General features: G+C 42.6%; 1 protein-coding gene across 1 annotated transcript in view; it reads right to left on the bottom strand.

Annotated features, from left to right (window-relative positions):
* Nucleotides 1-21,320, bottom strand: part of szt2 (SZT2 subunit of KICSTOR complex) — a 480,200-nt gene extending 458,880 nt beyond the window's left edge. Inside the window, 2 exon segments of the mRNA XM_080032888.1 lie at nucleotides 20,233-20,358; nucleotides 21,171-21,320. Of these exon segments, the coding sequence (XP_079889014.1) occupies nucleotides 20,233-20,358; nucleotides 21,171-21,194 (150 nt within the window). The 5' untranslated portion in view covers nucleotides 21,195-21,320.
* Between the last annotated feature and the right edge of the window lie 4,866 nt (nucleotides 21,321-26,186).

Genomic DNA, 26,186 nt, shown 5'->3' with positions numbered 1-26,186 from the left:
AATCTAAAGGGAATATCTATACTGTTACAGTATAGATATTCCCTTTAGATCTGGTTATCTTTCTTTATTTTTCTAATACAGGTATTATAATTATTGACACTAAATTATGAAGAAAAAAAAAGTGTGTGCAGGGCCAGTGAAAATATACAAGGGGCCAGTAAAACTCGGATCCACTGGCCCGGCGGGCCAGTAGGAAAAAAAAGTTATGTTGAACCCTGTGACCGATCCTTGTCTACATGAAAGACTATGTTCATACAGATGCACTGACAGCCACAAGCTAATGGAAACGGCATGTTCACAATAAAAATGCAGCAAAAGATGGAGGCTACTGCGAAGCTAGCTCATAAGCTAACGGGTAAAAATATCACTAAAATCAGCTTCAAAGTTAGACTTCGACTCTATTACCTTCCAATGCTTTGTCTTGCTAAAAACGAGGCATTTTCAGACTGCTATGGGGAATATAAACAGCGTGTTATGAGCAAAAGCTGGTTGCTTGTCCCAAAGCTAATAGCTATAAACCAGGCAGGCAAAAATACCAATAAAAACTATTATTTTAGTTTCACCGTTTAAAAAAAAGCACAAGTAGCTTCCTATCCGGGACTTCCGGTGGCCCGGCAACTAGAATGGCAGCATAGAAAGGAGCTCCTGCATCGACATAAATAATACCCCGTAATTCAAGTTCTTAACACGGCTAAAGTGAGTTAAACTCAAAGAATGATGGGTGGGGGTAAAAAGAAAAAGGAGGGAGACAGGTCTCAGAGTCAAACCAACCGAGAAACTCGAAACAACGGCAATGCTAGCAGTAGCGAAACTCGCAGTGAAAATGGCGACGACACGGAGGATGAGACTGCACCTGCCACACTCAGCTCCCTGAGGAGAGTGGTGAGTGAGGTGGTAGCCGATGGAATGCGGGATCTTAAATCAGAAATGAAAAAACAACTGTCGCAAGTAAGAACAAGCTTTAAAGAAGACATGAAAAAGCAACTGAACGAGCTGACTACCGAAATTAACCAACAAGTGAGTGCCGCTACCGGCAAAATAGAGGAGGTGGCGGAACGACTGGGAGAAATTGAGAAGAACATGACAGGGAAGGAGAAATGGGACATTGGCGTTAAAGACACTCTTATCCAACTGCTTGACAATCAAAAGTTTCTCCAGGAGAAGATAACGGACTTGGAAGGGCGCTCAAGGCGTAACAACATAAGGATTTATGGTATCCCCGAAAACGCAGAGGGCTCTTCTATGCTACGGTATGTGGAACATATGATTCTGACTGAACTGGGGGACAACGTGGGCCTCCGCGGAGAGGGGAGTCTGGGAATCGAGAGAGCACACAGGTCGCTCGGCCCACAGCCACCTGCGGGCGCACCCCCACGCTCTACAGTGCTACGGTTCCTACAGTTTAATATTAAGGAGAAAATCCTCCACGCTGCATGGAAGAAACCCATCTGTGTTCAAGAAAAGCGAGTGTACTTTGACCACGATTACGCCGAGAATGTACAGCAGAGGAGGAAAGAGTACGCTCCCATCAAAAAAGTGCTCAAAGAAAAAAGGATCCGCTTCCAAACTCCGCTGACGAGGATGCGCGTGCACTTCGATTCAGGCACGGTCACGTACAGCAACGCCGAGGATGCCGCGGAGGATTTAAAGAGACGTGGATTCACAGTGGGTCCGCTATCGTTAAGAAGATCCAAAGACATCACCGTGGAGACCATCAACAAACTTCTACCGTGGAGTACAGCAGGGACTGGGCGAGCAGGGAACGCGCATAACTATCAGGAGAGCGCACGCGAGAAGCTGAAGGTGTTTCAGAGGCCAGCCAGCCAGGATGCCATAATAATGGATGAGTAATTTTCTCCGCCCCTTCCTCATAGAGATATGTTAATCTATCTCCACCTGTAAATTCATGGTTCTTAAGCAATCAATACCTTAATTTAATGTTACAATAAGCTAAATAAGCTATAAACATAAAGGCACAGTAAAGACTCATGTGGAACCTGTGACCTCCCTTAAATATAAGTCATTATAGCAGTGGTTCGATGCAGCTGACCTTCATAATAGGCCACCACTTTTTTCAGCGTTTTATTTTCTCATATTTTATTTCCGAAGTACTGCTGAGGGGCCCCACTTAGTGGCATTCCCCCCTCAACCTAAAGAGGTTTCAAGAGAACCTCCGAACTGGAAGACCTGTTCTGTAAGTTTATCACATGTTCAGTGAATGTTATATCTTGTGTTGTGAGGGCTTTGACTGAATTCTTAAAGGTACAAGAAAACATGTTTATGGTGACTAATGTGAATGCAGTATTATAATATACAGTCTTGGAATGTGAATGGCATAAACAATCCCATCAAAAGGAGCAAAATAGTTGCAAAGTTGAAACGAGAAAAAATTAATATAGTTTTTCTGCAGGAAACGCATCTGTCTGCTATAGAACATGAGAAATTTAAGAAAATTGGATTTAGAAATACCTTTTTCTCCTCACACAGGACAGGAAAGAAAAGGGGAGTAGCCATTCTTATTCCGAATTCTGTTTGTTTTGAATTGATCGCAGAACATAAAGACAAAGAGGGTAGATTTGTTCTAGTCAAGGGAAAAATAGAGCAAGAAGAAGTTACTCTGTGTAACGTATATGCACCCCCTGGTAGCAGCATCTCTTTCTTCAGGGAGGTATTTAACCTCATTGCTGCAGAAACATGTGGCACATGTCTATGTGCAGGGGACTTTAATTTACTTCTTAATCCTAAATTAGACACAACAAATCGAGTGAGAAGAAAGAATCTCTTAGAAAAACAAATAAATAAAATTCTGCAAGACCTTGGACTAATTGATATTTGGAGATATTTACACAAACACGATAGTGATTTTACCTTTTACTCTGCAAGGCATAATATATACTCTAGAATCGATTATATCTTCATGTTTAGCAGAGATTTCCATAAGGTGAAAGATTGCACAATTGGACAGAGAGATATTTCTGATTAACTTTGAAATTTACTTTAGATAGAAATCCTAAAACTACTTTATGGAGGCTGAATACTGGTTTATTAAATAGTAATTCATTTAAAACTGAAATGGCCAAGGAAGTAGAAACTTATTTAGAACATAATGATAATGGAGAAGTCAGTCCTGCAATTCTATGGGATGCAGCAAAAGCATTTCTTAGAGGAAAAATCATCGCTAAGTGTGCTAGGCTAAAAAAGATCAGAGATAAAAAGCTGTCAGACTTGCAGAAGCAATTAAAAAATCTTGAGCAACTTCATACTACTAACAACGACCCCTCTTTACGTGAGCAAATGAGGCCTGTTAAGCAGGAGATAGACAAAATTCTTAGTGAGGAAATTGAAAAAAAAATGAAATTTTTGAAACAGCGATATTATGAGGCTGGGCCTAAAGCGTCTAAAATGCTTGCATGGAGAATTAGAAAACAGCAAGCAGAAAACTCAATTCACAAAATTAGGGATCCTATCACAAATAAGGTAACTACTAAATTAGAGGAAATTCAGAGTGCATTTGAAAAATATTACAGATTACTATATACACAGCCAGACAAATCAGACAGACTTACAATCCAAACATTTCTCTCTTCTTTAGATCTCCCCTCAATAGGTAAAAATCAAAACGAGGAGTTAATTTGTGAAATCTCAACTGAGGAAATAGATAATGGAATCTCAAATCTTAGAGCCAATAAATCACCAGGCTGTGACGGATTTCCTCCGGAGTGGTATAAGTGCATGAAAAAACTCTTGGTCCCTTTACTGAAGGCTTCTTTCAACTACACTCTCAGGGGTGGGGCTCTCCCGCCATCATGGAGCGAGGCATTTATTTCAGTAATACCAAAGGAGGGAAAAGACAAAATGGACTGCAAAGGGTATACACCAATAAGTGTCTTAAACATAGACTATAAACTGTACGCAGCTATATTGGCTAAAAGATTAAACACAATAATGCCTTCCTTGATAGATGAGGACCAAACAGGTTTTATAAGTAATAGGCAAACACACGATAATATTAGAAGAGCCCTAAACATTATTAATGAAATTTCAAAAGGAACATCAAGCGCAGTCCTTCTCAGCCTTGATGCCGAGAAGGCATTTGATTCGGTAGGATGGGATTTCTTATTTCAAGTTATGGAAAGATTTGGTTTTAGTGATTCATTTATACAATGCATAAGAATGCTGTACTCCTCCCCAACAGCGAGGATAAAAGTTAATGGGAGCCTTTCGAATCAAATAATGCTACAACGAGGATGTAGGCAAGGTTGCCCATTAAGTCCACTACTTTTTAATTTTTTTATCGAGCCCCTTGCCCAGGCTATCAGAGAAGAGACTGCTCTGGAGGGTATAGATGTGGGAAGTGTAGAGAACAAAATTTTTCTATATGCGGACGACGTCTTTGTCACAATTAAAAATCCTGAATCTGGTATCCCATTGCTTATGAACATCCTGGGAACGTAAGGGCAATATTCTGGTTATACACTGAACGTACAAAAAACCCAAGTCTTGACCTTTCATTTTACGCCCTCAAAGCAATTGATGGACAGGCACCAATTTAATTGGAACCAATCACAACTTAAATATCTTGGTGTCTCACTGACTAAAGACCTTTCACAATTATATGATGTTAATTATAAACAGATAAATAAGAAAATATATGATGATCTGGGCAGGTGGAGCTTGCTCCCCCTCGACCTCGGCAGTAAAATTCGGACAATCAAAATGAATATTCTCCCAAGATTATTATACTTATTTTCAGCACTTCCAATAGATTCCTGCAAAACAATTCAGAGAGTGGGATAAACATTTTTCAAGATTTATTTGGAACAATAAACGACCAAGGGTGAGATACTCAACATTACAACAGCCGGGGGAGAGGGGTGGCATGGCCCTGCCTTGTCTTAAAGATTACTATCTGTCAGCTCAGCTGAGGTATCTTGTATGTTGGTGTAACCCATCTTATGAAGCTAGGTGGAAAGATATTGAGCTGTCTTTAATTGAAATACCTATCCAGTCAGTTCTGGGTTGCCCTGGCAGGTTTAATGATGTTCACCAGCTACATAATCATTGTACTAGTTTCTCTCTGAAAATGTGGTCAGATGTAGTAAAGAAATATCAGCTCTGTAGAGAAATTGGAGTGTTGAGCTGGCCTGCATTCCATCCACACTTCCCTCCAGCTATACAGGACCATAGCAGGGTTTTTCCTGCATTCAAAAAATGTTGGCGCCCGCCAAAGGAATTTTAGCGCCCCCCAAAGGAAAATCCTCAGCGCCAAAGTGTTTTTTTTTATATATATATAGATAAATAAATAAAAATCTACTTAAAACGGCTCCAAATGTGTTTCCATTTCCGCGCCATTCCAGTCATATTACTTGCAATCTCAGTTGTAAAAAAATAAATCAGGTCGGGGATAATCGTTATTAAACTATCATTGTTCCGCTCGCCGGGGCATGCAGGCTTATAAATGCAGCGCACCCTTTCAGCCGTGAGCTCCGCTCGGCCCCTCCCTCACCTGAGTTTAGCTATCGGCTCGTCCAGAGTAGGAGGGAGATGTTGCGCATTGCCGGGTGTTTTGAAAAACTTCTAGATGACGAGAATAAAGGTAAAACTAATTGTGTTGTCTGAAAACACTTCAGACTCACAACAGACTAAAATAATGTGCAAGATTTGTCACACGCGAGTAACGTGACATACGCGACCGAGAGAGAGAGACAGAGAGAGAGAAAGAAAAGTGATATAGCCTACGACCTGATCTGCACCTCTAAACATCCCGACCAATTTGTTTATTCACTTTAAGTCGAATCATAGTGGTCTATGACCAAGCAATCAATGAATAAAAACACAGGAAGTTTAAAGCTCCTTGACTCCTGCCACCACAACTGTCAACACTACAATGCAACTGCCTATCCAGCCAGCTCCATGACATAAATAAATCATGCCCTTACATTCAATGCTAGCAAAAGACGTGCCCTATCAACACCATTTACAACTGGTTATTTTTATTTTGACATATTTTTTTTTAAATTATTAAAAATATGTTTCACTTATTTAGCCTATTTCTATTCTCTGTTTTCAGTTCAATTAGGCCTTTGTTTAAAGTCCAAAGTCATGGTGTTATTAGAAAAAAACCTTGTTAAAAGTAAAATAAATGCATAATGTTCTTAAATCAATGATTAACTGTCTTTAATAATCGTGATAACACAATGTGATTACTCAAAATAATCATGATTATGATTTTTTCATAATCGAGCAGCCCTACCTTCTTCCATGGTTTAGATCAATTAGAAACAATTAAAGTATTAGGCCTAAATAGGTAGGCCTAGTCATTATTAGTATTTTGACTTCATATATAGGTTGTTTATTGTGATTTCATAAGCGTCAGTGAGCTCCATGGTAACACAGTGATTGACAGGCTGACTGAAATGCTCTTGAGCTGGACAGAAACTCCCCTCTCCCAACCCAACACCCCTCTTAAAATACACAAACCGTTTGCCTTTACTGTCGCGACCCCAAAAAAAGTCGGTCGCGTACTGACCCCCCAAAGGCCCATTCTGAGCCAGGAAAAACCCTGCATAGGTACAAACAATGGACTAAGCGAGGAATCACCTCCTTCTGTAGGATAATAAAGAACGGAAACCTAAAATCTTTTGAGGATTTGCGTCAATCTTATGAGTTGGGTAAAGAAGATTTTTATCGTTACTTACAGATCCGCCACTTTTTTCTGAAAACAATAAAGACCCCTAATTTAGCTGAACCCTCGAAAATAATTCAAATTTTTATAGACGCTTATGATTCCAAAAGTACCAAAGGTATCACTGGAAAACTATACAAAAGCTTTACTTTATTGAATAAAAACTCAACAGATTATATTAGACAGCGCTGGGGAAAAAGAAACTAATATAGTAATTCCAGAAGAAACGTGGCTTCAAATTTGGAAAAATCAATCCACTTCCACAAACTCTTATTTCTGGCGAGATTTTTGTTGGAAGAATTTGATAAGATTTTTTATTACCCCTAACCAGACATCAAAATTTTGCGGTACGCAGGTCTCCTGCTGGAGGGAGTGTGGTGGGATTTCTGCAGACTATGTCCATGTTTTTTGGTCTTGTCCTTGTATTATACCTTTTTGGAGGGAAGTGAGAGAGTTAATTGTGGAGACTCTGGACATAATATTTGACTTTTCTTTTAACTGTTTATATCTTGGAGAACTCCCTGAAGGTCTCAGTAAAGGAGACACTTACCTCCTGAAGATTTTCATGGTTGCAAGTAAAAAAGCAATTACTAAATGCTGGCTCCAGAAGAATCCTCCTACCATGAGACTCTTTACAAACATTATAAACTCTATCCAGGCAATGGAGAATTTGACTTTTGTGCTACGGCTTCAAAAGGATAAAGGAGAGGAATACTGGAAAAAATGGGATCGCTACAAACATAAAGACTCCTGATTCTATTTCACTCCATTCCAATGTGAGAAATATTTGTATTGTGTACTGCACCTATGCTTTTCTTTTTTGTACCTGCTTCCAAATGTGTGTACTGTCATGTCCTAGCCCTCTTTTGTTTGCTTGTTTGTTGTTTTATGCTCATATATAAAACGAAAAAAAAAAGTAGCTTCCTATCCGTTGTGTTATTAAAAACGAGGCATTAATAGACTGCTGTGGTTAAGATAAATTAGTGGGATATGAGCAAAAGCATTCTGTGTTGGTGTATGTAACATTCAGCATGCTTTGCTGTACTACGGGCATCTTGTCGCTTAGCGGGGAAAACAACATGGCTGTCGCTCGGAAAATTTTCCATCGGATCTCGGGGCCGTGGACCAATAAGAAATGGGGGGGGGTGGGGTTATCATAGACTACTGCACGGTGGAAGTTTCTGGTTACTAATGTATGGACATATAAATAATAATAATAATAATAAATTTTATTTATATAGCGCTCTTCTCTCACTCAGAGCGCTTTACAAAAACAAAACAATAAACAAACAAAAATGTCATGTAAAGTTGGGTTGGTGGGTGAACTAGGGGTAGGCAGAGGAGAAGAGATGGGTCTTGAGTTTGGACTGGAAGATGGTGAGGGACTCAGAGTCACGGATATGTTGGGGGAGGCTGTTCCAGAGCCTGGGAGCTGCCCTGGAGAAAGCTCTGTCACCAAAGCTGCAGAGTTTAGATGTGTGGGTGGAGAGGAGACTGGCTGAGGAGGATCTGAGGGCCCGAGGGGGTTGATAGGGGGAGAGAAGGTCAGTGAGATATGGGGGGGCCAGATGGTTGAGGGCTTTGTAGGTGAGGACCAGGAGTTTGTAATTGATCCGGAAAGAAATGGGGAGCCAGTGGAGCTTTTTGAGGACTGGGGTGATGTGGTTCCACGAGTTGGTGTGAGTGAGGAGACGGGCAGCTGCATTCTGGACACGTTGGAGTCTGTTGATGGAGGTGGTGCTGATGCCGGCGAGGAGTGAATTACAATAGTCAAGGCGGGAGGAGATGAAGGCATGGATGAGTCTTTCAGCAGCATGGGGTGTGAGGGAGGATCTAATCTTTGCAATATTACGGAGGTGATAGAAGGAGGTTTTGACAGTGTGACGGATGTGGGGTTCAAGGGAGAGGGTGGGATCAAAAATTACGCCAAGATTGCGGGCCTGGGGGGAGGGGGAGACCATGGTGCCATCAATAGTGAGTGTGGGGGGGGGGTTGTAAATTTGCTGAGGGTGGATTTGGAGCCAATTAGGAGGAGTTCAGTTTTGTTGCTGTTGAGTTTGAGGAAGTTATTTTTCATCCAGAGTGTAAGGGAAGACAGGCAGGATTCAATGTGGGAGATGGGGGGGTTGTGGGGGGATTTGGTACTGAGGTAAATTTGGGTGTCATCAGCATAGCAGTGGAAGTCCATTGAGAAATGGCGAAGTAACTGACCAAGGGGGAGGAGGTAAATGATGAAGAGGAGGGGGCCGAGTACAGAACCTTGGGGAACACCTTGTGTGACGGTGACTGTGGCAGATGTGTGGTTATGGAGGGAGATGAAGTTAGATCTGTCAGAAAGATAAGAATGAAGCCAGCTGAGTGCAGTACCTTCGATACCGAGGTTGCTGAGTCTGGTGAGCAGGATGGTGTGGTTAACAGTATCGAAGGCTGCACTCAGGTCAAGGAGGATGAGGAAGTTGAGGGAACCAGCATCGGCAGAGGTGAGGAGGTCATTGAAGACTTTAAGGAGAGCGGTTTCTGTGCTGTGGAGAGGGCGGAAGCCAGATTGGAGGGATTCAAAAAGGTTATTGGCGTGGAGATGGGATTGGAGTTGTTTGGTGACTATGCGTTCAAGGGTTTTGGAGAGGAAGGGGAGGTTGGAGATTGGGCGGTAGTTACAGAGGGAGGCGGGGTCGAGACCAGGTTTCTTGAGGGTGGGGGTGACAGCAGCAGATTTGAAAGCAGAGGGGACAATTCCATGGGACAGTGAGGAGTTAAAGAGGTTAGTGAGGTAGGGGCAGAGAACGGGGAGGCAGGACTTGAGCAGGGGAGTGGGGAGGGGGTCAAGGGAGCAGGTAGTAGGTTTGGAGGAGCTGATAAGCTTGGAGAGTGCAAGAGGGGTAACCAAGTCAAAGTGGGAGAGACGGCAATGGGGAGGAGGGGTTGGGATGTCCAGCGAAATGGGTAGGGGAGGGGCCATTGAATGTGCAGGGGGTTCATGTACAGGGAAAAGTGAATGGTTGATGGTGGTGATTTTGTCAGCGAAAAACTGGAGGAATGAGTTGCAGAGGTCTGGGGAGGAGGTGGAGAGGGTGCTGGTCCGGGGTTTGAGGAGGTTGCTCACTGTGGAGAAGAGGGTTCTGGGGTTTTGGCAGGGGTCAGAGAAGATGGCAGAGAGGTAGGCAGACTTGGCAGCGGTGAGGGCGTCTTTGTAGGCAGTGAGGTGGAGTTTGTAGGCTTGGTGGTGGACTGTGAGAGAAGTTTTTTTGGAGAGTCGTTCCAGTTGGCGGCCAGTCTGTTTCAATTTGCGGAGTGCAGGTGTGAACCAGGGGGAAGAAGTATTAAAGGAGACAGTTTTGGTTTTTAGGGGGGCCAGGGTGTTGAGGGAGGAAGACAGGATATAATTAAGGTGGTTTGTAAGCTCATCAGGTGAGCTGAGGGTTGAGTCCAGGGGGAGGGTGGAGGAGAGCAGGTCACAGAGATGGTGGGGATCAATGGATTTGAGGTTACGGAAGGTGATTTCTCTGAGGGGGCGGGGGCAGGGGGTGGGGGAGAGGATGGTGAACAGTATAAGTTTGTGATCAGAGAGGGGAAAGGGGCATGGGTGAAGGCTGAGTATAGGGAGATTGATGGAGCAGACAAGGTCGAGGATGTGTCCTTTGTCATGGGTTGGGAAGGTGACATGTTGGGTGAGATCGAAATTGTCCAGTACAATGGTGAGTTCAGAAGAGAGCTTGGAGGTGGGGGAGTCCATGTGGATATTAATGTCACCGAGTAACAGCAAGCGTGGAGAGAGGGTTAATGCTAATGTGATGAGTTCGGTGAAGTCAGAAAGGAAGGAGGGATTAGGTTTGGGTGGCCTGTAGATGAGGATAACTGTCGTGGAGGAGGGGGCTTTAAAAGCAATGAATTCAAATGATGATACTGAGGGGAGGGTGAGTTCTCTGATCAAATAATTATGTTTGTGGATGACGGCGAGGCCACCGCCACGGCGGCAAGGGCGGGGTTTGGCGATGTAGCTGAAACCAGGGGGAGATGCTTGGTTGAGGGAGAAAAAGTCATTGGGTTGTTGCCAGGTTTCAGTAAGTAATAGGAGGTCCAGATTATTGTCGAGGATGAGTTCATGTATGGCGGGGGCTTTATTGTTGAGTGAGCGGGTGTTGAGGAGGGCAAAGTTGGCACAGCCAGAGGGTGATGGGATAGGGGCAGGCTGGAGAGGTCTGAGGTTAGCCAGGTTAGCTGTGCAGAGGGGCGGAGGGGAGGGGGGGAAACTGGGTGGAGGGGTGGTGGTGGTTGAGTATATAAATGATTGGCCATTTGGTGAAGTGATGTGTGGGTGAGGGGAAAGGACAGCAGAAAGAAATATATAAAGAAAATATGGGGCTGTATGCCGACTGTGACGTTACAGTCGGCGTGAATTCTGACTGGAGTATATTGGAGAGGTTTTCAGAAAGGGGGAGGGTGAGGAAAGGAGAGATTTTTTTTTTTTAAACTTTGGCAGTCCCTAGGCACACCGTGGACCCATAGTTATGTTCCAACACATTCAAAAAGTGCAGTTTGCATAATATGTGACCTTTAACATAAGCACAGCCAAAGTAATACACAAAAAAGAGTGTGAAAGGACAACAACGTCCCCAAGAGCACCTAATGGTTAAGACCTTCTTAAGTGTATCTTCTTTAGCAGTGTTTCCCCCAGAAAATGGCTTAGTCAAGGTGGTCACTGTCCCTGGTCACAGGAGGCGCGCCGCGGCGAACATTTTGGGGGTATTTTGCTCAAATATGCCAATGCACAGTAAAGAAATAAACAACTGTTCATTTTAATACAAAAATACAACAGACACTGACCTTACAGTTGTGCAATTTTGTTGCTATGTCCAGGTACAAATGATGTGCAAACATGCAGACAGTACAAAGCACAATTAAAGAAAACTTCTAGTGTTTTGGTGCAGTACTATACAGACACACTAAATACAAATATGGACCATACACTTAACATGTGTATGCACATCAAAGTGCGGCCGCCTTAGCTATAAAGCGCTGGGAAACACTGTATACTGTATGTAGGGAGGAGGATCATTCATTTCTATTAATATTGATAACATTATCAAGACTTCACAATCAGAATCTTTATAGACACTTTTCTATTATTTTGTTAAAAGAGCACCCGTATTATTGCTTTAATTCAGGGGTGTCCAAACTACGTATTGGCCCACGGCCGATTTTAAAAATATAATGTAATGTAATGTAATTCTTCAGATTAAGCCTCTTAATTTTCCTCTCAAAGTGCACCAGATTCATGCATTTCACTTTAAAAAGTTAAAAAAATCTCCCGGGGGGGGGGGGGGAATATCCCCCTAGGAGGGTCTGGAACTCGGCTGGCTACTATTTTCACCCAGCTGGACATCGTTCGGAAAATTAGTATTCGGAGCTTCATTTTTTTTTTTTTTTTTTTAATAATTTTATTTTTTATATTTATATATATATATATATATATATATATAAATAATTTTTTTTTTGCAAGAAGCTAGTACTGCAATATAATGTCATCAAATCATTTTATATTTGGATATAAAAGTTAGTAATATTGTAGTAGTAGTAGTAGTAGGGGTGTAACGATCCATCGATGTAGATCGATCCATCGATTGATTTGCGAACGATACAACTGAATCGATACAACGTCCAAACATCGATACAAATCGATGTTGTATATGCTTTTATTTTGACAATGTCCTTGCCCGGATGTTTGTGACACCATTTCCGCCCGACCGCAGCAGGCTTTTCACGCTTGTTATGATTATCAAAGTTAATTTCGGACACTGAAACCATCGGTAACAGACCTGTCGGTGTTTGCACCATGGGCAGAGGATCATATATCCCCGCTGACAGAGCAGTCGACAGGCTCGCGGGGTTAGCAGCTGAGCTAGCGGGGCATTCGGCTGTTATCCCCGCGGGCTGTCCAGCACAGCGCTGCCCGGCTCGCAGTGTAAAGTTCCAAGAATGCGCGGCTCGGCTGCTCTCTCAGCGGTGAGAAGCTCCTGCGCTCCCCGGGGCGGTCACCCTCTCCCCGGGGTGAATTTACAAGCCACCGTAGCCTCAGCTAAAGAGGATAGCTCTATTAGGCTAATGAGCTAAGCTAGCGAGGAATCCACCAATTCAGTCCTGTGCCCTGAAACCCTACACGGCCCAAAACTACTCAAATGTCACTCCAAGCATTGTTTACTGCCACTACACCTTAAGATATGAATAATAGTAAGAGATTGAAATATATTAATCTTATGAAAGATATTAATCTTGTGAATGATATTAAGCTTATGAAAGATATTAATCTTTCAATCAAATAATTCAAGCTAATATTTTTTAGCTGTATTTTACATAGATAGAGGTATTTTATAAGGAAGTCCCCTTGACATTAAATAAAATGTCATCAAAAAGAGGGAAATAGCCGAGGTAGCAGCTTAAATTTGTTGTTTATCCTGTTAATTTCAAGATCTTTAGTGTTCAGAATGCATACAATGGATTAAAATTATACAAACAATTAAGGCTATTCTATTATCAACATGTATTGTTAGATAACGAGATAGGCCATCTTGTGTTAAATGGGCATATAATATCGTCTCATATCGATCGCAGGCCCCTGAATCGAATCGCAGCAGATTTTAGATATCGGCAAATATCATATCGTTGTCTAATGAATCGATTTAATATTGTATCGTGATGAAAGCAGCGATTTACACCCCTAAGTAGTAGTAGTATTGCTCATTTAGGAGGATATTACATCACTAACGCGCCCCACACACATCCTACCTCTACTGCGCGTCTACCTCGCGTCTGTGTCTGACTTTTTGTCACAGACTGTGAAATCAACGTAGAGCGAGCACACATCCAACCTCAGACGCACTGCTGAGGCGCGTCGGAGGCACGTCTGCAGCGACGCTCCCCTTCACCTCAGGAGGCTCGCCTATTTTTTTCTGAGAGCAGCGCGTCTCTCTCGCGTCTCTGTGCTTTCACTGATAGAGAAATACTCTGCTGACAGTCATACCAGCAGCATTCACTCTAGTTACACGTTTACCCGGTGTGTTTATTTCAAAATAAAACATCCCTCAGTCGTATACGCGAATAATCCCTTTATTTCACGATTTAATTGTGCAATCAAAATCCGAGGGATTTAAAACCTAATTTTCAATTAGTTCTGGCATTTTATTTTTGGATAAATGACACATATAGAGATCCAATATAGTGAAGAAATAAAAAAGATCATGATGAGCGCAACAGTTTTCCGTTGCTCTATCTGTGTCTACGGCCTTCTTCTTCCCCGACCACACCCCCCTCTCTCTCTCCCGTATAAATCAGTAAAGTGATTTTTGAAATACTCTGCTGAGAGTCATATTGACTTCATACTGGCAGCTTTCGCTGTAGTTTCACCATTTCCTGGTGTGTCCCCTTCAAAATAAAACTTCCAACAAGCGAAAATATGGCAAAAAAAATAAAAAAATGGCAAGGGGGCGCACGGATTACTGTCCAGACTCAATATAAATCATATGCATCATAGATGACATGAAAGAACTTCATTTTTAATGGGAATTATCTATGAAAACTCTATGTGGAAAGATAGGGCTTTTAGAAGCAGCGCTGCAGCAGCAGCAGCTGCTGAGACGTTGCATGTGTGTCCGAGAAAAGTCCGAGAGAGGCAGCAGTAAGGTAACGCGACGCGCTCCAGAGGTAGACGCAGGATGTGTGTGGGGCGCGTAAGTGTCATAGCGCATCCATTACTTCACCTCCGAGCGCGTAAATCTTCAACAAAATATGCAGATACTGTCAAAATCGGTTCCAGGGAGTATATAGGGATTATTAACTTTTTTTTTTTTTTTTTTATGTTGTTTTTGATGGAACGAATATTCGAATATTCGCTCGGAAAAACCAACGAATATTCGAAGCCTGAAAAATGGCATTCGGGCCAGCCCTATTAATTTGCAAGGAAAGTTTTGCCGTGAAGAAGGATTACAATTTACGAAGACACTATGAAACTAAACATCAGAGCAGGTACATGTCCTTATAAATGTGTTATTTTTGCCAAGTTGCCCGGCCCTTCGTAGATTTTTCTGCATGTGGCCCTCAATGAAAAAAGTTTGGACACCCCTGCTTTAATTGCTTATAAGATGAGCAGAGCTCAAGATAGGACTTTAAACAGGTCATAATTCCATATTTACTAGCCTACCTATTCTATATTGCTGGGAAAACAAGTTTTTCACCCCAACTGTATTATTCTATTTTCTCTGGAAAAACTGAAAAAAATAAATTTTCTTGATGTTACATTTGAACACATCATGATGACCTTTTATTGACCTTTGCCTAATTATCAGTTTACTGAGCCGACCTGAACACATCACATTTGAACCGTTCGCGATTTATTTTTTTTATTTTTTTAAGCTTACTAGCTCTTATCCTGCAGATTTTAACATCATGGATTTAAAAACTATCACTTTTTTTAACTGACGGAACTTGCTACATCGTCTCCTGTTTACTGATTACCGCTGCTTTGAATGAATGATGAGACATGCTTAGCCCGTCTGCAGCGGCAGCAGCTGACGGAGGTTTATTATTATTATTTTTTTTTTTTTTTGGAGACGGAGTTGAAGCGGGTTGTTTCTTCAGGACAGTCAAAGGTACAACACTTTTTACAGTCTATTATGCGGACCATTGACGGGATCAGAGTTTCCGTACCGGTCATTGACCGGAAAAAAAATACGGGGACCGAAAATTCTAATTGTCTCCGGTCAGATTGTCTGGTTGAAATAATTCCCTCTTCACACTTTGAATTGTTTTAAAACATGCTACAGTGTTTCAACTATTTAATACTACTGAATAGATGAAAAACCAAGTTTCTTTCATTATAACAATAACTGTAGTGGAAAAGGAAAAGGAAAAAAAACTGCATGACGTACTCTTGTTCTGATTTAATGGACTGGTTTACAAACGGCGACATCAAGCGGGAAAGTCAAAGCCTAAGCCACAGCAAAACAAGGAAATATTATATATAAGAATGACTTATATACAGGTCCTTCTCATATAATTAGCATATTGTGATAAAGTTGATTATTTTCCATAATGTAATGATAATAATTGAACTTTCATATATTTTAGATTCATTGCACACCAACTGAAATATTTCAGGGCTTTTGTTGTTTTAATACTGATGATTTTGGCATACAGCTCATGAAAACCCCAAATTCCTATCTCAAAAAATTAGCATATCATGAAAAGGTACTCTAAACGAGCTCTTAACCTAATCATCTGAATCAACTAATTAACTCTAAACACCTGCAAAAGATTCCTGAGGCTTTTAAAAACTCCCAGCCTGGTTCATTACTCAAAACCGCAATCATAGGTAAGACTGCCGACCTGACTGCTGTCCAGAAGGCCATCATTGACACCCTCAAGCAAGAGGGTAAGACACAGAAAGAAATTTCTGAGCGAATAGGCTGTTCCCAGAGTGCTGTATCAAGGCACCTCAGTGGGAAGTCTGTGGGAAGGAAAAAGTGTGGCAGAAAACGCTGCACAACCAGAAGAGGTGACCGGACCCTGAGGAGGATTGTGGAGAAGGGCCGATTCCAGACCTTGGGGGACCTGCGGAAGCAGTGGACTGAGTCTGGAGTAGAAACATCCAGAGCCACCGTGCACAGGCGTGTGCAGGAAATGAGCTACAGGTGCCGCATTCCCCAGGTCAAGCCACTTTTGAACCAGAAACAGCGGCAGAAGCGCCTGACCTGGGCTACAGAGAAGCAGCACTGGACTGTTGCTCAGTGGTCCAAAGTACTTTTTTCGGATGAAAGCAAATGTTGCATGTCATTCGGAAATCAAGGTGCCAGAGTCTGGAGGAAGACTGGGGAGAAGGAAATGCCAAAATGCCTGAAGTCCAGTGTCAAGTACCCACAGTCAGTGATGGTCTAGGGTGCCATGTCAGCTGCTGGTGTTGGTCCACTGTGTTTTATCAAAGGCAGGGTCAATGCAGCTAGCTATCAGGAGATTTTGGAGCACTTCATGCTTCCATCTGCTGAAAAGCTTTATGGAGATGAAGATTTCATTTTTCAACAAGACCTGGCACCTGCTCACAGTGCCAAAACCACTGGTAAATGGTTTACTGACCATGGTATTACTGTGCTCAATTGGCCTGCCAACTCTCCTGACCTGAACCCCATAGAGAATCTGTGGGATATTGTGAAGAGGAAGTTGAGAGACACCAGACCCAACACTGTGGATGAGCTTAAGGCCGCTATTGAAGCATCCTGGGCCTCCATAACACCTCAGCAGTGCCACAGGCTGATTGCCTCCATGCCACGCCGCATTGAAGCAGTCATTTCTGCGAAAGGATTCCCGACCAAGTATTGAGTGCATAACTGAACATAATTATTTGAAGGTTGACTTTTTTTGTTTTAAAAACACTTTTCTTTTATTGGTCGGATGAAATATGCAAATTTTTTGAGAAAAGGATTTTTGGTTTTTCTTTACTTTTTTGCCAAAATCATCAATATTAAAACAATAAAAGGCTTGAACTACTTCAGTTGTGTGTGATGAATCTAAAATATATGAAAGTCTAATGTTTATCAGTACATTATAGAAAATATTGAACTTCATCACAATATGCTAATTATATGAGAAGGACCTGTATAAGAAGACTCGGACTCCGGAGAGACAGCTGATGCCATGCCCGTGGCTCAGCCGAAAAGGAGAGAGAGAGAGAGAGCGAGCGAGAGAGATTAGTGCATTTTTTTTTCTTTTTTCCAAAGAGTTTTTATTTGATATGAGAAAAGACCTAAACTTTATTTAAAGTAGGCTATTATAGTAGGCCTAGGTAAGTCGCTGCAGGCAGTAGGCCTACTGTTATAAGCCAGTATAACTACTGTCGTTTTAATTTTTTATTATGGCTTTCTGACTTGCAGCGTAAATAATTTTATCCGCACTTTATTATATGAGCCAGTTTGTTTTATAAGAACGACTCATTATTTTGCGTGTCTCACTCGCTCACACTGGCGAGGTGTCACGGTGAAACGCTGCTTTGCTCGGACGAAGGCTTTGGGTGTTTTAAGTTTATAAACATCCCAGAGTCGTAAATGGGTGTTATAACTTTATGCTGCATAATTTGCATTGCACTATTTGTTTGAAAAAAATCTCCAAACCATTTGTGAAGCTGACATTTTCATGTACACACATAGCAGAAGTGAAGCTCCTGCAGTGCGCTCACAACCACACATTAACTCGCATACGGCTGCGTCTGACTATTCCATTTCCAATTTATACAAAAATCATAATAATAATAAAAGTATGTTGAGACTTCAGTCGGCTACGAGTCGAAAATCGGTGTTGAGTCGACATTTTTCACATAGTTTTACGCAAAAACTGCTGTTTTATTTCCTCTGCTTTTGAAGTGAAAAATATGCCTATTAAATGTGTTGTGCTTTGATTGAATTGTATTGTCGTCACTGCCTGTTGCAAGTAGCCCACATTTAAATATAAATAGTAGGCTAAACATATACATGCTTTGATGATATTATTCTTTATAAAGTTGCTTATCAATATTTGATTTTTCCGATATGATCGTTGAATCCTTACTGGTCACATGACCGGCACCAATTTTGTCTAGCGGAAACACTGGACGGGATAATACGCTGAAGTAGGCCTAATTAGATGAAGATGACCCAATCTCTACTCGATATATAACATAACATCGTGTGATCTACTGGACTCCATAGCGGTATCGATAAACTCAAACGTTATTGATTTCCGGTTTTTGAATATAGCAGAACCAGGTCCGTAGCCTAGGCTTTTGGGACGTAGACAGCAAAACTTTCTCTGTCTGTGTCTGTCTGTCTGTCTGTCTGTGTCTCTCTCTCTCTCTCACACTCAGAGAGAGAGAGAGAGAAAAGAGAGCAAGAGAGAGAGCGAGATGCTGCTGGCCGCCGCACGCTGCTCAATTGCAAATATAGCATATCTATTTTGTGATAGCGGATAAAAAGGTTGTTTTGCAGACTCTAAAACACTTGAATAAATAGCCTCGACTATTGACAACCCCTCAAAAATCCACTTTCCCGTTCGGGCAAACAGAAAGCAATCTCAATTTGCCCAAAGATTATTTTCAGTTGCCCCCAGCAAGCGGGCAACCGTTAGTGTCATCCCCTGTAGACTGTTTAAAGGTTAAATGCTTTTCATATGAAGCTGCAGCAGTAGGAAATGTTCAGTTTGCATTAGCAGTAACACTGCGCACTAGTGTGTACCGGTGGTGAAACAAGTTTATTATTATCAGGGTTCGACATAACGTATAGCCTGATGGCCCGGGGCCAGTAAAATCATATGCAGGGCAAGTTGATTGGCCAGTCACTGGCCCGCCCGGGCCAGTGACTGGCCAATCCCAGTTTGTGTATTTTTTGTTGACAACATCATGATTCGCTAAAGTACACGCGAGAGACGCTATAACCCCGCCCTCCCGCCTTACCGGCTTTTTCAAACTGGCGGATTTTAAAAATGTCTTCTTACGAGGAAACGAAAAGAAAGCGTTAATTTTTACCGTCCTGGAAGACTGCTTTTCCTTGGCTTGCAAATGGCGACCACGGCATGTTTTGCCAAGCTTGCAGACAGTTCCCTGCGAAAGCGGATCGGGGGGGGGGGTGTTTTTTAAAGGAAATGAGAACTACAGAAAGCAGACCATAGAAGCGCACGATAAAAGCAGGAGCCACATAAACTGTCTAATCGCTAAGCGGGTTGCTGACAACCCTTCTTCCGGCCCGCTAAATATGTGGGCGAGACGAGCGACAAGTGAAAACAACGGCAGGTTAGAGAAGCTCATAAACACGGCTTACCAGATAGCCAAAACGGAGCTGCCGTTCACTCTGTATGAGCACACGATCGCGCTCATGAAGAAGAACGGGATGGACGTGGGGTCCCATTACAACACTGATGTGGCGTGTCGAAGGTAGCCTACGTTACATACAAATACTGTTGAGATCCAAAACGGTTTGTTGGCAGTGTGTGGGTTTGTGTGTGTGTGAGTGAGAGACAATGTTATGTTGTTATATGTTGAATATTTTTACTTATTAATTTGATGATGTGCTTTGGCAATATTGTACAAAACTGTAACTTTCATGCCAATAAAGCCAATTTGAATTGAGAGAGAGAGAGAGAGAGAGAGAGATTTGTGTTATTTCTATTGAACCAACTGCAAGTAGGCTAGTATTAGTAATAGCGAGGGTAGTGCCAGCAGTAGGCTACTAGTACCAGCAGAATAGAGCAATTAAATAATGCTTGTTATGGTATTATATTTATTGTCAGTTATTATTCATTTTCTGTACTGCGTTGGTTAGATTGATTTCTGATCTGTCAGGTCAATGTAGCTGTGTGTGTGTGTGTTTTTTTTTTTACCCAGACATTTCAAAATAGCACGTGAGAGCTGTAATAACAATACAGTGATACCATGAAACAGTGGTATTTTTGTTCAAAGTAATCATACCGTCAGAATATCATACCAGCCCATGCAAAGTGTCAGCAGCAGTGAGGGAAAAGAGGCAGGATTGACTCACCAGCTCAGGGTTTGAGGCCGGCCAGATGACTTGGTTGAGTTTACCGAGGAACCAGGCCAGACGCACGTTCCTGGAGATGCGATACTCCTCCTTCATCAGCAAGTAGATCTGGTCAGCCTCCTTCACCTCATCATTACAAACACATAGCAGGATAAATGGGATGTTAACTTTTGAGCAAGTACATTATTTCGCCTGATGGCTATAATACACAGCACTTGCTGTTTTAGTTGTCTAAATATTCTTTAACGCTATTTGAAGAATCTGGCAGTTCTTAAGTCTATCCTGTTTCGTTGCTTACCAAATGGAAAAGCTGCATACTTAGGTTACAATTAAGGCTAAGACTTTTAATGAACCTTGGAGTACACTAAACTTAGTTTAACAAATAGAGTTCATGTTCAATATTCCCGTGAAGTCGTATGTTGAAGCTACAATTAATTGTTTAACATGTTATTGTATTGAAATCCAGTGGATCTTTACGGGTTACTTTTAATACTCAAAAATATATATTGCTAATTTGCAAAACATCAATTACAATTGAATAACAAAAATGCAATACGAATCCCCTTTATAAGTATCTTATTTGGTGCAGTGCATCTATTTATCCAAGGCACTGAACGGTCTGACGACTGACTGCGTTTTGTCTCTATTCATCCCAGCACTATGCTGACAGTACGCCACAATCACTAACTTGAATGTAGCTATAAGGTGGCTAGTGTTGGAGCTAGGTTGTTTTGCTAGCTCCCAAGCTAACGTAGCCTGCAGCTAACACACGTTTCTATTCGGCCAGAGCTGACAGCACAGTCCGACTTGCTGGCGACTATTTTTTAAGTATGCATCAAACATGAATCGGTCCATTTCTGACTTTAGAACAAATAAGCAAATATTTTGCACTATGTCTTCCTAACGTGCTTCTTCCTGGAGATAAAAGCTGATGTTACCTCATTGTCCTGTCTCTCTGCCATGCCTGCTCTAGAATAGACACCACAGCGATGTCCAGCTGACGAATATTCACTTTAGTTCGCGCAAAACAATCTGTCCTTATACTTATATCTCATGTTTCTAGACGATTGATCAGGTGTTCGCATGTGTTCGTACAGCAATTTCGGTTTCTTCTTCTTCTTCTCTGGGTTTTGTGGCGGATCGCAAACCAACTTATCGGTGCATACCGCCACCTACTTTACCGGAAGTGTGTAACACCGGTGACTTGACATTTTCTGCTACCCGTCAGATTTTGCTCCCTAGTGGTTCTGCGCATGCGCATTCCGAAAATAACAATCCTGCGTGAGCAGCCGTCAGATTCTGCTACCTTTTTTTGCTACCGAGTATTTTCTTCAAAACATGTTTTTAACTGCGTAATTATGCTACACATATGTTTAAATTGTGCCTTTTGACCTGTGAGCATGTAGACACTGGCTTTGCTGCTGAATATAGAAATAAAATGATAGGCTTTTCTATGTGTTAACTTTACCAGACTCGGAGTGGAGAAAGTTTTCGCCGGTTATTCTGTCCTCTCAGACGCGTCCCTTTGCGTCTGATATACAGATAGTTAACAAACTCAAAGAAATCCAGTAGGCGTTATGCTGAAGCGTATTTACTGAATTTTAATGTTGTGAAACTGCAACACACAGAAAAGAATAAACATAAGTTAACAGCTCAAAATAAATGCAATAAGTGCAACACGTACATGACGTAGGCTATATGAAAGAAATAAAAATACTTACAGACAGATCTACATCAAGGATAAACGTGAGGAACAACGTATGGAGCTGCATTCAGCTTGTGTGGATTCTGCAATTGTAGTAACTGAAAATAAAATGGCGGCCGAAAACCATGTGGTAATTTGTTTAACGTGCAGTACCTAAAACGGCCACTAGGCGCCACTAATTAACAATGACTTGTGTCAGAACACTCCCCGCTTGGTATGTCAATACCACTACATTAACATTTTACTCCCTTAGACATAAGTAAAACCACATCACTGATGGGCCTGAGGTACTCCTTAGTTGTTCCTTGAATGAGAGTCGCCATTCCTCTAACTAGAGCTTTCCAAGAAGAGAAATGTTCGAACCTTTGGGATCCAAGAGGCTGCTCTTTGATCTTGGTGGCAAAAGATGTAACCTGAGGTTGAATCTCTTAGTCTGTGACTGGTTGGGCAAGCTGAAACCTTTGAGTCTCATCTTCACTTTTGTTTGTCTGGGTGAGAAACGATGGGCCATGTCCGGTTTGGTGGAGCTTCTTATACGAGCCACTCTGTTGGCTACGTATGTGTAGAATCTCTTAGAACTGTTGTAAATATATCCGAGAACAATTCGACTGTCGGTGTAGAACCTGACTGCATCCAACTCCAGGTCTATTTCAGATTGGATCAGCCCTGCCAGCTCAATTCCTAGAACCGCTGCGCACAGCTCCAGACGTGGTATGGTGTGCACTGGGTAAGGAGCCAGCCTTGCTTTGCTCATGACGAAACCAACATGACATTTTCCGTCGGAGTCCAGGACACGTAGGTAAGCTACAGCAGCTATTGCTACATTAGATGCGTCTGAGAAAATGCATAGTTCGATCGGTTTACAACTTGACATGGTGAGAGGGATGTACGGTCTTGATATGTGAATCTTTTCCAGTTCAGTCAAAGAGTCAGTCCATGCCTTCCACTGTGCTTCTCTTTCGGGTGGGAGTGGTGCATCCCACTCATGCTGCTCAGAGGAAAGATCTCTCAATAGGGCCTTGCCATGCACAGTGACCGGGGAAGCAAATCCAAGAGGGTCAAAAAGACTGTTGACAGTGGACAACACACCACGCCGAGTAAATGGCTTAACATCTTGTGAAACTCTGAAGGTGAAACTGTCACTGTTTAGTTCCCAGCTTATACCCAAACTTCTTTGGAGGGGCAAAGGATCTGCTCCTAAATCCAGATCTTTAAAGTCACTTGCTCGTTCTTCCAAAGAGAAAGCCTCCATGACCTGTGCACTGTTTGAGGCTATTTTGTGGAGCCTCAAGTTTGACTGAGCAAGTGAGTCTTTGGTGCGCTGGAGAAGGTCGATGGCTTCGGTCTCTGTTGACAGTGCTGCAAGTCCATCGTCCATGTACACGTCGTTTTCCATGATGTTTAGAAACATGTTATCATCAACAGACAGAGCTGGTTTGTCGTCATCCGGTGTTCTTTGAAACACAGTCTCCCCTAGAGCATCTACACAGGTGGTAGTAGAGACGTTCAGGTTGTGAGGTGGGGCTGGGAAAAAATGCTTGGTTGCAGCATTCAGTTTCTCCTTCACCAGGATGCTATTAGTGCATGGCTTTAGCAAAGAGGTGCGTCCATTTTGAAGGACATGGGTCTTGTAGACGTTGACATTTTCTGACTTGTGGGCTCCACCTAGGCATATTTCTCCAACAATGACCCAGCCTAGGTCGAGGCGCTGGGCGTACGGTGAGTTGTGAGGTCCATTGTGTTGTTCACGTACTTTATGTAGGCTCAGAACGTCTCTGCCTAGCAAGAGGAGAATAGGAGCACCGATGTCAAGAGGAGGTATTTGGTTAGCCACTGCACTCAGGTGTGGATAATACTGTGTAATATCAGGAGTAGGGATCTCTGATCGGTCATCAGGTAAGTTGTTGCATTCCAATAAGGTGGGGAGTACTACTCTAGTCTTCCCATCTATTGACTCTACAACAATCTGGCTTGCCCTTCTCCCTGCTGTCTCGACAATGCCTGTGCATGTCCGTAATGTATATGGAGCTGTATTGCCGTTTATGTTAAACAGGTCAAACAACTGTGATTTTGCCAGGGACCGGTTGCTCTGGTCGTCAAGCACCGCGTACACTCTGTAGGATATGTTGGGATTGTCAGCTTGGTAAACATTCACCAAACAGATCTTAGAACAGGATCTCGGCTTAGGAGCACCACCACAGATTTCTGTGCACATGGAAGTCACGTCAGGTGATAGGTGTTCTTCAGGCTCCCCGCTTTGCGCATTGGCTGCAGCAGGCGTACCAAGAAACCATGGAGCCCGACCAGCATGCATCGCTGAGGTATGTTTGTCACTTTCACACTCACTGCATTTTATTCTTACCTTGCAGTCTTTAGCGATATGTTTCATGGATCCACAACATCGAAAGCATATTGAGTTCTCCTTTAAGTATGTTTTCCTCTCTTCAAGGTGTCTCCCTCTGAACCCGCGGCATTTTGACAGTGGGTGAGGTTTATTATGTACCGGACATTGTTTGTCTGGTTCATCGTCCTTCGAGCCTGAGCTAGACTGTGAACCGGATATTGCAGCAGTGATCTCAGTCTTTTTAACCAACACATCTGATTTTGGTAAGTATTTAGGTGCCTTTTCTGCTCTCATGTTGGTTGGAGCAGTGGTGAGATTGAATGTGAAACTGGGGTCATTTCTGATCTTTGCCTGTGCACTTACAAATCTGACGAAGAAGCTGAATGGTGGGAAGGAGACGTTATGATCATCCTTGTATTTTGAGCCTTGTGTGATCCAGCGTTCGCGAAGGCTGAAGGGGAGCTTTTCCACCACTGGATTAACTCCTCTTGCGGTGTCCAGGTATGCCAAACCAGGCAAGTATCCTCCTGATTTAGCAGCGTCTATTTCTAGCAACAAGTCACCTAATTCTCTGAGCTGGTGTGGGTCTTTGTTTGAGATGCACGGGAAGTTTTCAAGTCGCCTCATTAAAGCGTTTTCAATCATCTCAGGGCTTCCGTAAGCCTCCTCCAAGCGTTGCCATATCATGGTGACAGCTGCTGTTGGATTATGAACTTGTGCTGACCTTAACCTTCTTGCTTGTGCTGCTGAGTCTGGTCCAAGCCACTTCACTAGGAGATTGAGCTCCTCCTGATCAGTCAAATCCAGCTCTCTTATAACTGCTTGGAAAGATGATTTCCATGCCCAGTAATTATCTGGACAGTCATCAAAGGCAAGGAGCCCAGAGCTCACCATTTCCTTTCGAATCAGGTACTTGGCTATGTCAGGGTTATGTGGGCTTGCAAAGGTGTGTTGCTGTGGAATGGATGCGCAGGAGAGAGGTGAAGTTGCATAGCGTCTGTTAGGAGTGGGGTTCTTTTGGCCTGCACACTCCTGAGGCCCTAACATTGCATTAGCTGCACTGCTGGTAGGGGGTGGTTGGTTTGAAACCCATTGGTCATTGTAATGAGAAGTCAGCTGTTGTGTGATTTTGTTTGGAAAATGGTGTTTGGTATCATCTTGACACTGTCTCTGAGTATTGTGCTCAAATGCCTGTTGTACTATGTACTCAGCTGTGCGTTTTGCTGGATCTTCTTGCGTTAAATCCTGCAGCTCTTGAAGATGACCCTCCTCCATGTCTGCCGCTGCTTCAAATATTGCTGCCGCTGTAGATGCTGCTACGGCTTCCTTTTCCTGCTTTAATACATGTAGGTTGGCTTCTACCTCTGCTTTCTTCTTCATCATGGCTGCTTCCTTTTCTGCGAAGGACACCTTTACTTTGGCTGCTTCAGCCTTAGCTCTAGCCTTTGTGGCAGCAATGCTAGCTGACGACCTGCTCGAAAACGTGGACGAGGACTTGCTACTTAAGGCTCGGGACCTTGTCTTTTGGCTCCGTTCATCCTGCTTTTCCATCTTAGCTGCGCGGTGTGCTGTATACAGTTATTCACTGTTTTTCCTGCTGTGTAATGTCTTTTCACTATTCTGTCCTCTCAGACGCGTCCCTTTGCGTCTGATATACAGATAGTTAACAAACTCAAAGAAATCCAGTAGGCGTTATGCTGAAGCGTATTTACTGAATTTTAATGTTGTGAAACTGCAACACACAGAAAAGAATAAACATAAGTTAACAGCTCAAAATAAATGCAATAAGTGCAACACGTACATGACGTAGGCTATATGAAAGAAATAAAAATACTTACAGACAGATCTACATCAAGGATAAACGTGAGGAACAACGTATGGAGCTGCATTCAGCTTGTGTGGATT

The sequence above is a fragment of the Ammodytes marinus genome (assembly GCF_949987685.1).
Source record: "Ammodytes marinus genome assembly, chromosome: 8".
In the NCBI taxonomy this organism is placed as follows: domain Eukaryota; kingdom Metazoa; phylum Chordata; class Actinopteri; order Uranoscopiformes; family Ammodytidae; genus Ammodytes; species Ammodytes marinus.
The sequence above is the reverse complement of the archived record's forward strand: the minus strand, read 5'-3'. Positions and strand labels throughout refer to the sequence as shown.